This window comes from Camellia sinensis, chromosome 4 (assembly GCF_055761805.1).
Source record: "Camellia sinensis isolate YWXY chromosome 4, ASM5576180v1, whole genome shotgun sequence".
NCBI lineage: Eukaryota > Viridiplantae > Streptophyta > Magnoliopsida > Ericales > Theaceae > Camellia > Camellia sinensis.
Window position 1 is genome coordinate 51,358,103 of NC_138964.1, and position 11,987 is coordinate 51,370,089.

Here is an 11,987-nt window from a genome sequence, read left to right on the forward strand (position 1 = left end):
TGGAGCAAAATTTCACGCACTATAATAGTGTGCATTGAAGTATCACTTGAAGTTAAAAGATTAGCGCTTAGTAGCAGCAAAATCTATCAACACTAAGTGAAAAGATTAGTGCCAAGTGACTGCAAAATCTATTAGCATTGCCAACCTGTCTAAGTCTGGACACTTACTATTTCCACACTTGAGTGTGAGACATGAGTAGGTGCTTCTTTGTATGATTCCTTAGCTAGGCTGACGCTTTTGAATGACGTTTACCACTCAGCGCAAACGTTGTAGCATAGTAATGAAAAGGTCAAGGCCGACAAGGTTGTTATGACTCTAGGAATTTGACGCATCGCTCGTGAGAGCATTGTGTTGAATTAGACTCTTTAGCCTAATTCGTGCTTAAGTTACTTTAGGAGCTATCATAAATTGATAGCTTATTCTCTCTTTCTTGTGGATAGTAGAATTAATTGCAACTAACTATGAAGCGAGAAACAGAGATGGCAAGAGAAGTATCGTCATGTTTCAACTAGATGCATTAAAGTGTATGGAGAATAAAATTGACTTGAAAGTGCAGGGGATTAGCACTTACTAGTTAAATTTGCGACTTAAGCACACTTGATATCTCCATGACATCCTTTTATGATCTAGTGAACATGAATTAGTCGTGAGTCATTGCCTAGTTAGGCTTAAACCTTTAAACTTGTCTTCGAGAATTCACACACTAGGATGATTGGAATTAGTTTATGACATTGGTCATGAACCGGTGGCTTATTATACTTAATCACATTAATGAGAAGATGACATGGATGGTTTGAGTAGGCCCTCTTGGGCCTACTCGCTTGTGACATCCTACTCTCATGTGAATGTATAACTTTGTTCGCAATGGTTGCGCACAAGTAAGTAGGAAAGCCATAGAAGGGCATCTGTATTGGCGCATTTAGTCCACTATGATATTTGTGATTGGATATGTGCAAGGGTATGATAGCTAGCCCCAATCTCGACACATTTATAGATTACGATACGCATCTTAGTCAAGACTATTTGATGTCCCATAAGTCAAAAGTTTTGAGATGATTTTTGACATTGCACATATGAGGTCGAGATCAATTAGATAAGAGCTTTCGTGCTTTTAGTTTTGACCAAGGTGGCGAGTATCTATTTGAGTTGTTTTTTAGAAAGCACTGTGAAGAGAAATGGATGTTTAGAAAATTGATTATTCCTAGTACTCAGCAACACAATGGTGTAGTGTAGACACCCCATTTTTGACCGACCTTAAGACTCAGATGTCATCGTTTGTGCGCGCGATGATTGTGCATGTTTGCACTCGTTTTGAGTGTCCGAAGTTCTCGGCCGAGTGTCTTGTCTTTGAGCCTCTTAACACTCTGTGTTTTGGCTTTGTTTTTGGGCCAAACCTTGATGCCTCTTGGTTGGAGGGGAGAAAGGCCTTGCCGGCCACTTGTGGCACTTGCCAGCCACTTTCCTCCCTTGTAGGCCACTTGAAGTGGTTGGCCAGCTAGGGGAAGTGGCCGGCCACCAATTTTCTCATTTTTTAGATATTTTCAGATCTTTTGAGCTAGCTGTTGCTCACTGAGGCTCATCTCCATGCACGTGTATGGAGGGATGAAACAAGATTTTTGCTTGCTTGCTCTATAAAAGGGGAGGTCTCTCCCCCTTTAGAGGGGTTCTGAAATTTGAGAAACAAAATTTCACTTTCTCTCTAGAACTCTCTCTCTCTCTCTCTCTCTCTCTATATATATATATATATATTGTGCTTAAAAGTGAGTTTTCTTCGCATTTTTGCACACAACCCCTTAGCCAAACACTACTACCTTGTTGCTGAGGTGCTTGAAGGTCCTATTTGGGCTGTTGAAGGTTGGTTTTTCGCTCAGAAGTTACTGTTTGCTGTTGTGCTGTTGTGCTTCAAGGGTAAGGCATTTACCCTTTTTAAGCTTGTTTTTGTATACTAGTTTAGGCCACCTTTGCATGCTATTTTGGCCAAGTTGTCAACTGCAAAAACCTCATTTTTGAGTGTTAAAAATGGTTGCTTGAGGCCCTTTTGGAGTTAGGGGTGATCCACTCTCCTTATAGCTTTATTTGCTAAGCTCTCTGCCATCCTTTAAAGCTTTTAAAACAATTCTTTTTTGGTCTTTCTACCACTGAAACTCAGAGGTTTTGCAGTGGTAGAAAGCTGGTTTTGAGGACCAAATTAGGGGGGGGGGGGGTTTGGTCCCCCCTCCTCACATCTTGTTTGCATGTGTTACTGGCCTGGTAGTTGAGCATGTTTTTCCTACCATCTCATGGCTTGTTCTCAGCATGTTTTTGTGACTTTTTTGACATGCTATAACTCTATTTTTGGCTGGTTTGGTCAACTCTTGCTTGCTTCTTACACTTGTAGTGTAATCATGCTTGCTAGTCTAGCTTACTCGATGTAGTAGCCTATTATTCTAGCATGTGTTAGCTCCATTCCAGCATGTTTTTGGCCTTGCTTTGACATGCTTAAGCTCTATTTTGAGTGGTCTTGGTCACATGTGCTTTGCTTTGTATAGCTATAGTGTAAATGGTCCTACTAGCTTTGTGCTTTAAGGCTCTTAGCATGCTTCATTTGAGTTATTTGCATGATATGGCATCATTTAGCATGTGGTTTCAGAGCATATTCCGCTGCCACACGCTCACATGTATTACTCTTTAAATGCTTTTGAGAGTTGCACCTTATGCCTTGCTTGTGAGCCAAGTTGTGAGCATGATTTTCTTCCCTTTTAAGCTTCAATCTCAGCATGATTTAGCCTTTGTTTTGGCATGCTTTAAATCTGTTTTGAGTTGATTTGGCTCTTTGAGGCTTGTGTTGCGAGGTTGTAGTATAGCCCCTTTCATCAGCTTAATGAGTTAAGCCTTTAAATATGCATTACATGAGTTGTTTGCATGATTTTGAGCCACTTAGCATATTATTTTAGTGCTGAAATATATGTCATTGCACTCCATTATTTCAAAATTTCATTCTCTTTGAAAGTAGTCTTGAGCCCCTTGATGGCTTGAATGTGGAATTGAGGTTCGCATGCCTAATGGTTTTAATCCTCCCTTGAGGATTTCTACTAACCAACAGCATGAAACCTCTTTCATGCTCAAGGCACTTGTGGCTTAGACCATCTTTCCAATTAGAGTACTTTTCACATTAGACTTAATCGGTTAATGGACTAATCGGTAATCTAAAATGTGTAAACAAAATGAGAAAGGTAAAACATGACTAAGTTAAGCATGTTGTTTGCATTGCATGTGTTTGGATCCGACGTTAATCCAAACACAAGAAATGTGAAACGTTTTATACTTGAAGTGATTAAACGTGTCGCATTTCTTGGTCATTGTCACCCTTGATCATGCATGATAGGGTGACGACACTTTGAGTCTTGTGTGCGCATTCACTAAACTTGTACAAGCTTGGTTCTTCGGCCATCATGCATTGAGATGCTTGATTGGTGGCTTGAGAGCCAAGCACCACACTCCTTTGAGCTTGAGACATGATGATGAGGGTAGTGGTACACACATTTCTTGCCAAATACATCGTCTTGGCTCTGTTGCTCTCTGTTGCAGCAAAGGCAGAATTCTGGAAAGAGAAGTGGTCGGCCGGCCACTTGCACTAGCCTACCGACCACTTGCACTAGCCGGCTGGCCAGTTGAGGTAGCCTACTGACCGATTGAGGTGGTCGGCCGGCCATCTGCAGGAGAAATTGTCCAAAGTGTTCTGGTTTTGGGGTAGATGCAATCTGGAAGTTCACATGATGTTCTGAGATCACCGCGAGTGCAAACAGAGGCAACTCATAGCAAGGCAATGCATTTTCGGGCGAAGCAAACTGAGCATGCATGTCTCCCTCCCCCTCGAGGCCATTTTACTACTTTACTTAGCTTGTTAATTTGCCATTTTTTATAATCAATTAGTTAATGTGCTTAGCTAATTTAATTCATCTCTGTAATATTCTATTTAGCTTATCCCCGACCGGAGTGTTTATTCCTTTTCAGGTGACCAGAAGAGGATCATGAGCGTTCCCCAGGATCAGAAGAGTATTTCCGAACCACTTCTCCACACCATAAAACAAATGCAAACATTTGGAATATTCCTAGAGATATATGCTTTCAGTTAATAGACCTTATCCACACAAAATATATGAAAACAAGTGTTAGTGATTCAGGCCCGGTTTGGTCGTAGCATCTTTACATGATCTTTCTTTCGATCTAATAATTCCTGATTTTGGGTTTGTTGGTCTTCTTGACCATCATCTTTTGCAAGCTGTTATATACCACTAAACCACAATTTATTGACTACATCAGTTTTTTTCGCTTCTCACTACTAAAAATTCTTGGATATGGGTGCATTTTCACAATAAGAATTCATTACTCTAGTCTCTAGTACATATACTAGCACTTAGAAACAACAATCATGACATGTCGTGAATAGACAAAAATCATCTCGATTGTGCAATTGACAAGGTGATCAAATAAAACACACATTTTGATTAGTTAAAAATGTGATGGAGATCCATCCAACTTGTTTTTTTTTAAGATATAATTCTGCTATCAAATTGCAAGAATAATTATTAAATTTTACTTAGTCACACATTATATGATTAACATGTATGCACAAATTAAAAAATATATATATTTAAAACTAAAAAAATAAAAATAAAAAGATCATTCTATAGAAATAGAATCATATGTACCAGAACAATCATGGAGGTTCAATGTCTCCTCACCGAGTGATTTTCAAATAATAAAAAACAGGAAAATGGCACATATCTAGATGCGATCAAGAAACAAGGAATGCACAATGCACAATATCATGATTGTAAAGCTAAAATTAAAATTAGAAACAAAATCATAATATATGTGAATCACAACAGCAACCATTGTGTAAGAAAGAGTTACCATACCTATTGCTTCTCCTTTCTCCTCCGGATCAAATCCTAACCTAAGATCAGTTTTTACCGGACACATAGAGAGAAACTTCTCTACTGAGGCTGGCTGCTGTTGATGAAAAGTTCAACATTACTTACTGCACACTTATTTTCACTGGTAACATAATATGAAGCTGGACCCAGAGTCCCGTTATTCCTCTCGTAAATAATATGATTGTTAGATGTAATCTGTGGACCACCACACTTAATTGAAATGTTATAATCTGTCAATCAATAGGAAAGAAAAAAATTATCAGATTGAATTCAATTAGGTCATTTAATTAACAAAAAGTAAATATCAGCCATATCTCGTTGTTCATATATGTTTTATGGGTTTAATGCACTTTATGGCTGGGGGTTCTCTCAACAATAGAAAGACAAATTTGAGTCCATTCTGTCCACTACACCAAATTATATAATCTATGTTTCAAAATTGCATATTAAAAATTTATGAGTAAAATTCATACACTGATCTCAAATAGATGTGATCCCATTTATCCTTGTATTATGGATGTACATATTCTACTCTCAGAATCATAGTTTAGGAGATTTCTAAACTGCACTTACAGACAGAAGAATTGTGGTTGCAGGGAAAATTCCTTTGAAGACACCTCACTGCTGAAGGCAAAACACTGAAAGCAGAGGAAGAATGCATATTATTGTAATAGTTTCCTTTAGTTGTCGAACAATCATAAAAATCTTTAGTGTTTCTTTAGTTATCAGGCAATCATATCAAATCCAATACACAAGACCATTATAAAGAATGCAGGAGAGAAATAATGTATACTGAAACACAAAAACATAATTATATACAGTAAATCCCATTCAACTCAATATCTAGACTACATATAAGATCAATGAAATATTCCATATCTTCAGAACTAGAAAGGTGCCCTCGTCATTATTTCACATATATTTATGAGCACATATCAGCATCATAAAAAGTTCAAAAAACTATTGCATTTAGCAGCACTGTCACGTATGTTTGACTGCTCAAGTAGGTGCTGGTAACCAACTCATGTTGTTCAATGCTAAAACAATTTAATGGGAAAGAAACTGAATGTTCATAATCGTATGTAATAAAAACAAAAAGCAGGGAGAGAATCACTTGTTGTTTGAACTTTCCACTGTGAAGTTATTGGCCACTAAATTACTGCATATTAGACCCTAGAAAATCTCAATGTCAGTTTCAGTTCCAACACTTGGAAATCTTACCTCAGTGTGCTCAATAATGTGACCATTTTCATCTCGCAGCCTGAAATAGATTTATGAATCCATTTAATCAAATTTACATTTACAATTCACAAAAGAAAGAAAACTATATCTATGGGTACAAAATGCTAAACCTCAAATGTCAAAAAAAAAAAAAAGAACCCCAATCCTGGTCCTGATTATCAAAGGTGTTGGGAGGAATAAACTAGATACAGACATAACGTTTAACACTAAAAGTCCATGCTCTTAGACCAAAACAGAAATGCTACTTTCACCCCCCCCAAAAAAAAAAAAAAAAAAAAAAAATTTGAAAAAACATTTCAAAGTAACCTCTTAGATAATTGATCTTCTGTACTACTATAATCAGGCAACACCTCATCTGGGTAACAAAAAGGGAATGGAAAAAAAAATGTTACCTACCTCTCACAGTTCATCACAAAATATAGCACACAACAAAACTTACAGTCAAAACAATTATACCAAGAGATTTGGATTGAGGAACATTACACCAAGGAACTTAAGAGGCTATGTTAATGAGCAGAGTGATATGCTTTTTTAGAATAAAGGAAAAGAAAAGTACGAATATAGGAAGTGACAAGATAAGCCTGTCAAAAGATCATTTAATCAGTTCTTGTTTTTCTTAATCAGTTCCAGAATATGATTATTTTATAGATAACAATAAAAATATATTTTTTGTTCTTTTTCTTTTCTTTTCTTCTTCAGATGGATGGCACATATGAATTCTAAAGAACTATTCTCACACTTTAACTAAACATCAGCTTATAACATGCTCAAATAGGGGACGTTCACTGCTACAATATTAGCTGTTTATATTCTTACAACTAGGATGATCATATTTATTTTCACCACATTTTGTTTACCATTTGATGTTACACACGTAATACAAATCCAACCATACAAAAAATAATAAACAAAAGGTGCAACTCTAATGATAAGCTTAACAAAAGGAGGTACAACAAATTTCATTAACTAAGCTTTTGCTAAATCAAGGGCAGGAAGAAGCGTGAGCCCACATTTTATTTGTCTTAACAATGAAATCTAGAGCACAATACAAGCATGCACATAAGAACACAGTTTATTAATTGCCAGAAATCAAAATATGAAATATGAAAACACCGCAATAATTGCTAGTTTTCTAGTTTACCTTCATTAAACACAACAAGAATCAAAATATGAAAAAAGAATTAAAATCAAAAAGTTAAAAACTTGCTAGAAAACACATAAACACAACAATAATTAAAAAACACTGAAAATATGAAAATAGAATCAAAATCAACTAGTTTACCTTCGTTAGTCTGGGCATTGGTGACGATGAGATCAAAATCACGACGAGTATTTCCGCATTTCTTGGATTTGACTCTACTTTTAAGTAAACCAAATGTTCAAATGATCAGACAAGAATCTACACGATTAGACTAACCATAACATCAGTACTACAGACACAGCTATCAAAGAACACATTTAAGATGCAGAAGCCACGCTACCTTTCATGTTCAGATGCTAAATTTATTCCTCGTTCCACTTTATTCTCAAAGTGCCTTTCTTTCAATGATTCCTCAAGAATTGCAATTGCTTCCGTGTAAGAAAGGCAGACAAAGTCGGTCGAAGCAACCAATCGTAGACGATCAATTGCACTTTTGTCATAACTTTTAACCATAAATTCCATATCATCAGGGCAATTATCAAGCAACCATTGACACATGAACTTCACGTATGCCTCTGCACACTTCATATCATTCTACAAAACATAAAAAATGTTTGGTATCTTCTAGAACAACAGGATTCAACAAAACCACAAAGCTTAAAAACCTTAACAATCAAAGATGAACTGCCTTAGCTGTCCTACAAAAGCACAGTTGGTCTATCACATTTTACATAGTAATTTAATAAAATCTTGTTTACAAGTTTCAAGTGGAGCCCTTTCCAATCTCCATCCATCTGTTCTGCCCCTTTACATGTCATCCACTTGTTTCAAAGGAAGATAGACAAGTGAAATAAGAAATTCAATAGGCCTAATATGAACTCTAGAAAAGCGATTGTTATAAATGCTTCTTTTTTTTTTATTATTTATATATGATCATGTAGACATTAGATTAACAGTACTATAATAGCATATGACACCTGGACACCATATAACTGTTCCAATAATTTATTTCAGCCACTAACATGTGAGAAAATAACACCTACTTTTCTCTTATAAATGAGGAAGTCTCAACAACCAAATCAACATTGTACTTTAATAATGAAAATGCTAAAAATGAACTAGATTTTTAGAAGAAAATTTGTCTATCACTACGACTAGATATTTCAGGGTTTTTTTTTTTTTCCCCAAAAACTCCTTCAAAACACTGATTGCAAACCCAAACACAACACTAAAAATATAGAAAATAAATTATTATTTTTAAATATTCTGCGAATAATTACCAATAAATGTAAAAGCAATGATGATCGAGGCTTTAATCAATGCATTGCCAAAGCCCTAATGCTGGAATCAGGAAGAAGAAAGAGTCATCTCTATAGCCCTCTCTCTCTCTCTCTAAAACTCTCAACGTCATCAACTTGAAATGCAAGAAACTCACTGATTTTTCTAGATCCGTTTTCCATCAAAATAACTTTCAGGAAAGAAAACACATACAGATCTTTCGTAACCATGGGAAACTTCTTTGTAAGTTCAATCGAAACGTCGAGATCTTTCGCTATCTGACCAAACTCGACAGGAAGGAAGAGCTTAAGAGAGAGAGAGAGAGACGGTGGTGCTCACCTTAGTAGACGATGGTGCTCGCTCCCCTCGCCGATGCAGATGGTGGAGGCGGTGAAGCTTCGAAATCGAGAGAGAAAGAGAGAGAGAGAACTTCGAAATCAAAATCGAAATCGCCAATCGCTCTGAGATTGGATCTGAGATGAATCACCAATCACTCTGAGATTGGATCAAACGGGGCTGAAGAAGGTTGATTCGATTGGTTGAGAGATATTAGGGTTTAGAGAGGTTGAGAGAGAGAGAGAGAGAGAGAGAGAGCGAGCGAGCGAGCGAGTGTTTTGGGTCCTAGGTAGGGATGGGCAACGGTTTATCCGATCCGCAAAAACCGCCCATCCCGCTCAATCTACATATAAATAGGCGGTTTCGCAAATATAATGCGGGTGGATGCAATTTGAAATATGTCATCTTTGCGGGTTGCGGGTTTAACCCGCTCTCGCAAAAAACCGCCCGCACTTTATTTATTTATTTATCTAAACTATTGATTTCATTTCTATATCCCACCTAGATATTTTTGTCCAAAACAAAACACCCTTTATTTTTTGAACTTACTCTAACATTACATTTGCTAATAGTATTATATCAACTGAAACTGAATAAATACTGATCATATTATTATTGTTACATAAATGAACTTGTCCCGGATGAAGTGTGATTTGGAATTTTAAATTCCTTAATGAATATGGAGTTATAGTTTGGGATTTTGAAATATATGCTTGTGTTAGTTTATGATTTGATTTAGGATTATGAATGATTTGTTTGTGTTACGAATTGACTTTGTTGTATTTTTAATTTTATAAGTTTTAATTCATTAATTATTAATGTTGGAGCATTTTAGAAAATGGGGAGAAAAGGGCCCAAAATAAATATTTACCAAATGGGAAAAAAATAAGGCTCAAAAATAATTTTTCAAAGAAAAAAGTCCAATCCGCAAACCGCCCGCAACCGCTCGCACATCCGCGAACCCTATCCGCACAAACCGCAAACCGCACTACGGGCGGTTGCGGGTTGTCTTTTCCCCAAACCGCATAAATGCGGGCGGGTCCAAACCGATCAGCAAACCGTCCAAATCTGAACCGCGAACACCTCTAGTCCTAGGACTCAAAATATACAACATTTGAAAAAAGAGAGAGAGAGCGTGGGATAGTTGGACATTTGGAGGTGTTTTAAAACGCCCTCTTGTATAAAAACGGTGTCGTTTTATGTTAAAAAAAATGTGACGTTCATAAAATGTCATTAAATATTACAAAAGATGACATTTAAAAAAACGTCGTTAAATAAACGCCATTAAATCTCACTTTTCTTGTAGTGTCAATTTCAAATTTTCAAACCCATTTCGTTAAATTCAACTCCTTTAATAACCTAACTACTTTCCCACACTTTCCAAGAAAACACAAATAATTTTCTCCACAAGTGGACTCTTCCTATTTCTCTTAGCCTCCCAACTTCAAATTCCCATCTTGATCTGCCTAACTAGTTGGCAATTAAGCGATGAGAATTCAAAAAGATAGTCAAATTCAATGTTGGAGGCAAGATCTTTGAAACCACAGCAACAACACTTGCCAATGTCGGCTGAAATTCCCTCTTCGGCGCAATGTTCGACGAAAATTGGAACCTCTAAACCCACAATTTCGATGAATACTTCATTGACCAAAACCCGAATTGCTTTCCAGTCCTCCTAGACCCTCTCAGAATAAGGGAGCTCTATACATCCCTAAAAAGCTCCTCCAAGGAGAAACCCTATTTTATGGCCTCCTCGACTATGTTCGGACTGTGAAATGGGGCCAATTCGATGGAAACAGGCTCCAATTTTCATAGTTTGTGACGGGCCAAGCACCTGGCGACGGCACTGCCATCCGGCCCGGCCCGGATAGCGGATGCTATGTAGTACATGGTAGTATGGTACATGTCTATGATTGGATGCTAGAAGAGCACCCCCCCAGTCAATCTTGACTACCAGAGAGTTAATGATGTCGGTTGGATCGATTCGAAGACTATCGTGGTCATCGCGTGTGAGCGGTTAGGCCACAGCGGTGGCGGGATATGTCTGTTTAGTACATGAACAGGGTAGCTCAGGCATAGATTTCAAGTCACTCATGATGATCAAGTGAAAAGCTACACAGTTGGTGCTTTGAGTTTTAACTCAAATTACAAGATTTAGTAGTTGTAAAGGTAGGAGCAATGAGTATAGGATTGGTGTTTAGGACCAAATCACTGGAAAACAGATTGATTTTTACTATGAGCCAATTGGGTGGTCACTTGGTGAGGCTGATAGGCTGCAATTTTCACATAGCACTAACCGTTTGTTAGTTGTAACTCTGTTTCCTAGGAACGACAATTGTTACATTAGTCTATTGGATTTTAGGGATAAAAGTATGGTTTGGTCTTGGTCTGATGTTGGAGCTCCAGCAACCAATGAGAGATGGGTCCGGGACGCCATAGTAATGGAGGAGACTGGATCAATATGCGTGGTGAATGAGTATGAGGATTTGGGGTTCATGGACTTGAGGAGTTATGGTGGGAGTGTGTGGTGCTGCTAGAGGAGCCGGTTGATGAAAGGAAGATACCTGAGGAACTGTGTTACCCAAAACTCGCATTGCACGATGGACAGCTTTTTTTGTCGATGAATGATAGTATTTCAGTGTTTTGTGGTACAGATTGGATATTAACATCGAGGCTTCACCAGAGTTATGGTGGTTCAATTTGTGATTTTTCGGTTGGTGGTGATAGGCTTTTTGCTCTTCATAATGAGGAGAATGTGTTTGACATATGGGAGACGCCACTAGCGCAAATCACTTAATTATGTGTTTTTTAATTTTGATCTTAATTGCTTTTCTAGCCTTTTGTCTTTAAATTTGTAGATGGAGTTGGAGATGATGCTTATCGGTTATAAGTTGAGGGTATATGCTGTGTGTAAATGACAAAGTAATGAAACGGATTTCTCAACTACCATAATTTGAAATCTTTGTTTCCCTCCACTAAATGCATTTACAAGTTAAGGATATACTTGCATAGTTGCATTTATTGTCATGTACTTTTCTTTTTTATTTTGCTTTGTTTTGTTTTGTGAAGTA

The 11,987-nt window shown here is 37.3% G+C and overlaps 1 protein-coding gene and 1 pseudogene across 1 annotated transcript; one reads left to right on the plus strand and one right to left on the minus strand.

Annotated features, from left to right (window-relative positions):
• Window positions 1-4,010: 4,010 nt before the first annotated feature.
• Window positions 4,011-11,713, plus strand: LOC145823333 (BTB/POZ domain-containing protein At2g24240-like; annotated as a pseudogene).
• LOC145823332 (asparagine--tRNA ligase, cytoplasmic 1-like) lies at window positions 6,030-8,251 on the minus strand. The gene is made up of 3 exons (XM_082922897.1): window positions 7,643-8,251; window positions 7,444-7,517; window positions 6,030-6,180 (listed from the first exon to the last, which is right to left on the minus strand). The coding sequence occupies exons 1-3, from the start codon at window positions 7,888-7,890 to the stop codon at window positions 6,137-6,139; spliced, it is 366 nt and encodes a 121-aa protein (XP_082779023.1). The 5' UTR covers window positions 7,891-8,251; the 3' UTR covers window positions 6,030-6,136.
• Window positions 11,714-11,987: the final 274 nt, after the last annotated feature.

What these genes read in the sequence shown, in the direction of transcription:
- LOC145823332 (XM_082922897.1), bottom strand. Translation starts at nt 7,890, where the DNA reads ATGAAGTGTGCAGAGGCATACGTGAAGTTCATGTGTCAATGGTTGCTT. An exon ending in TTAGCATCTGAACATGAAAG is followed by an intron (nt 7,518 to 7,642) that starts GTAGCGTGGCTT and finishes ACTTAAAAGTAG; the next exon opens with AGTCAAATCCAAGAAATGCG. An exon ending in CAATGCCCAGACTAACGAAG is followed by an intron (nt 6,181 to 7,443) that starts GTAAACTAGTTG and finishes AATCTATTTCAG; the next exon opens with GCTGCGAGATGAAAATGGTC.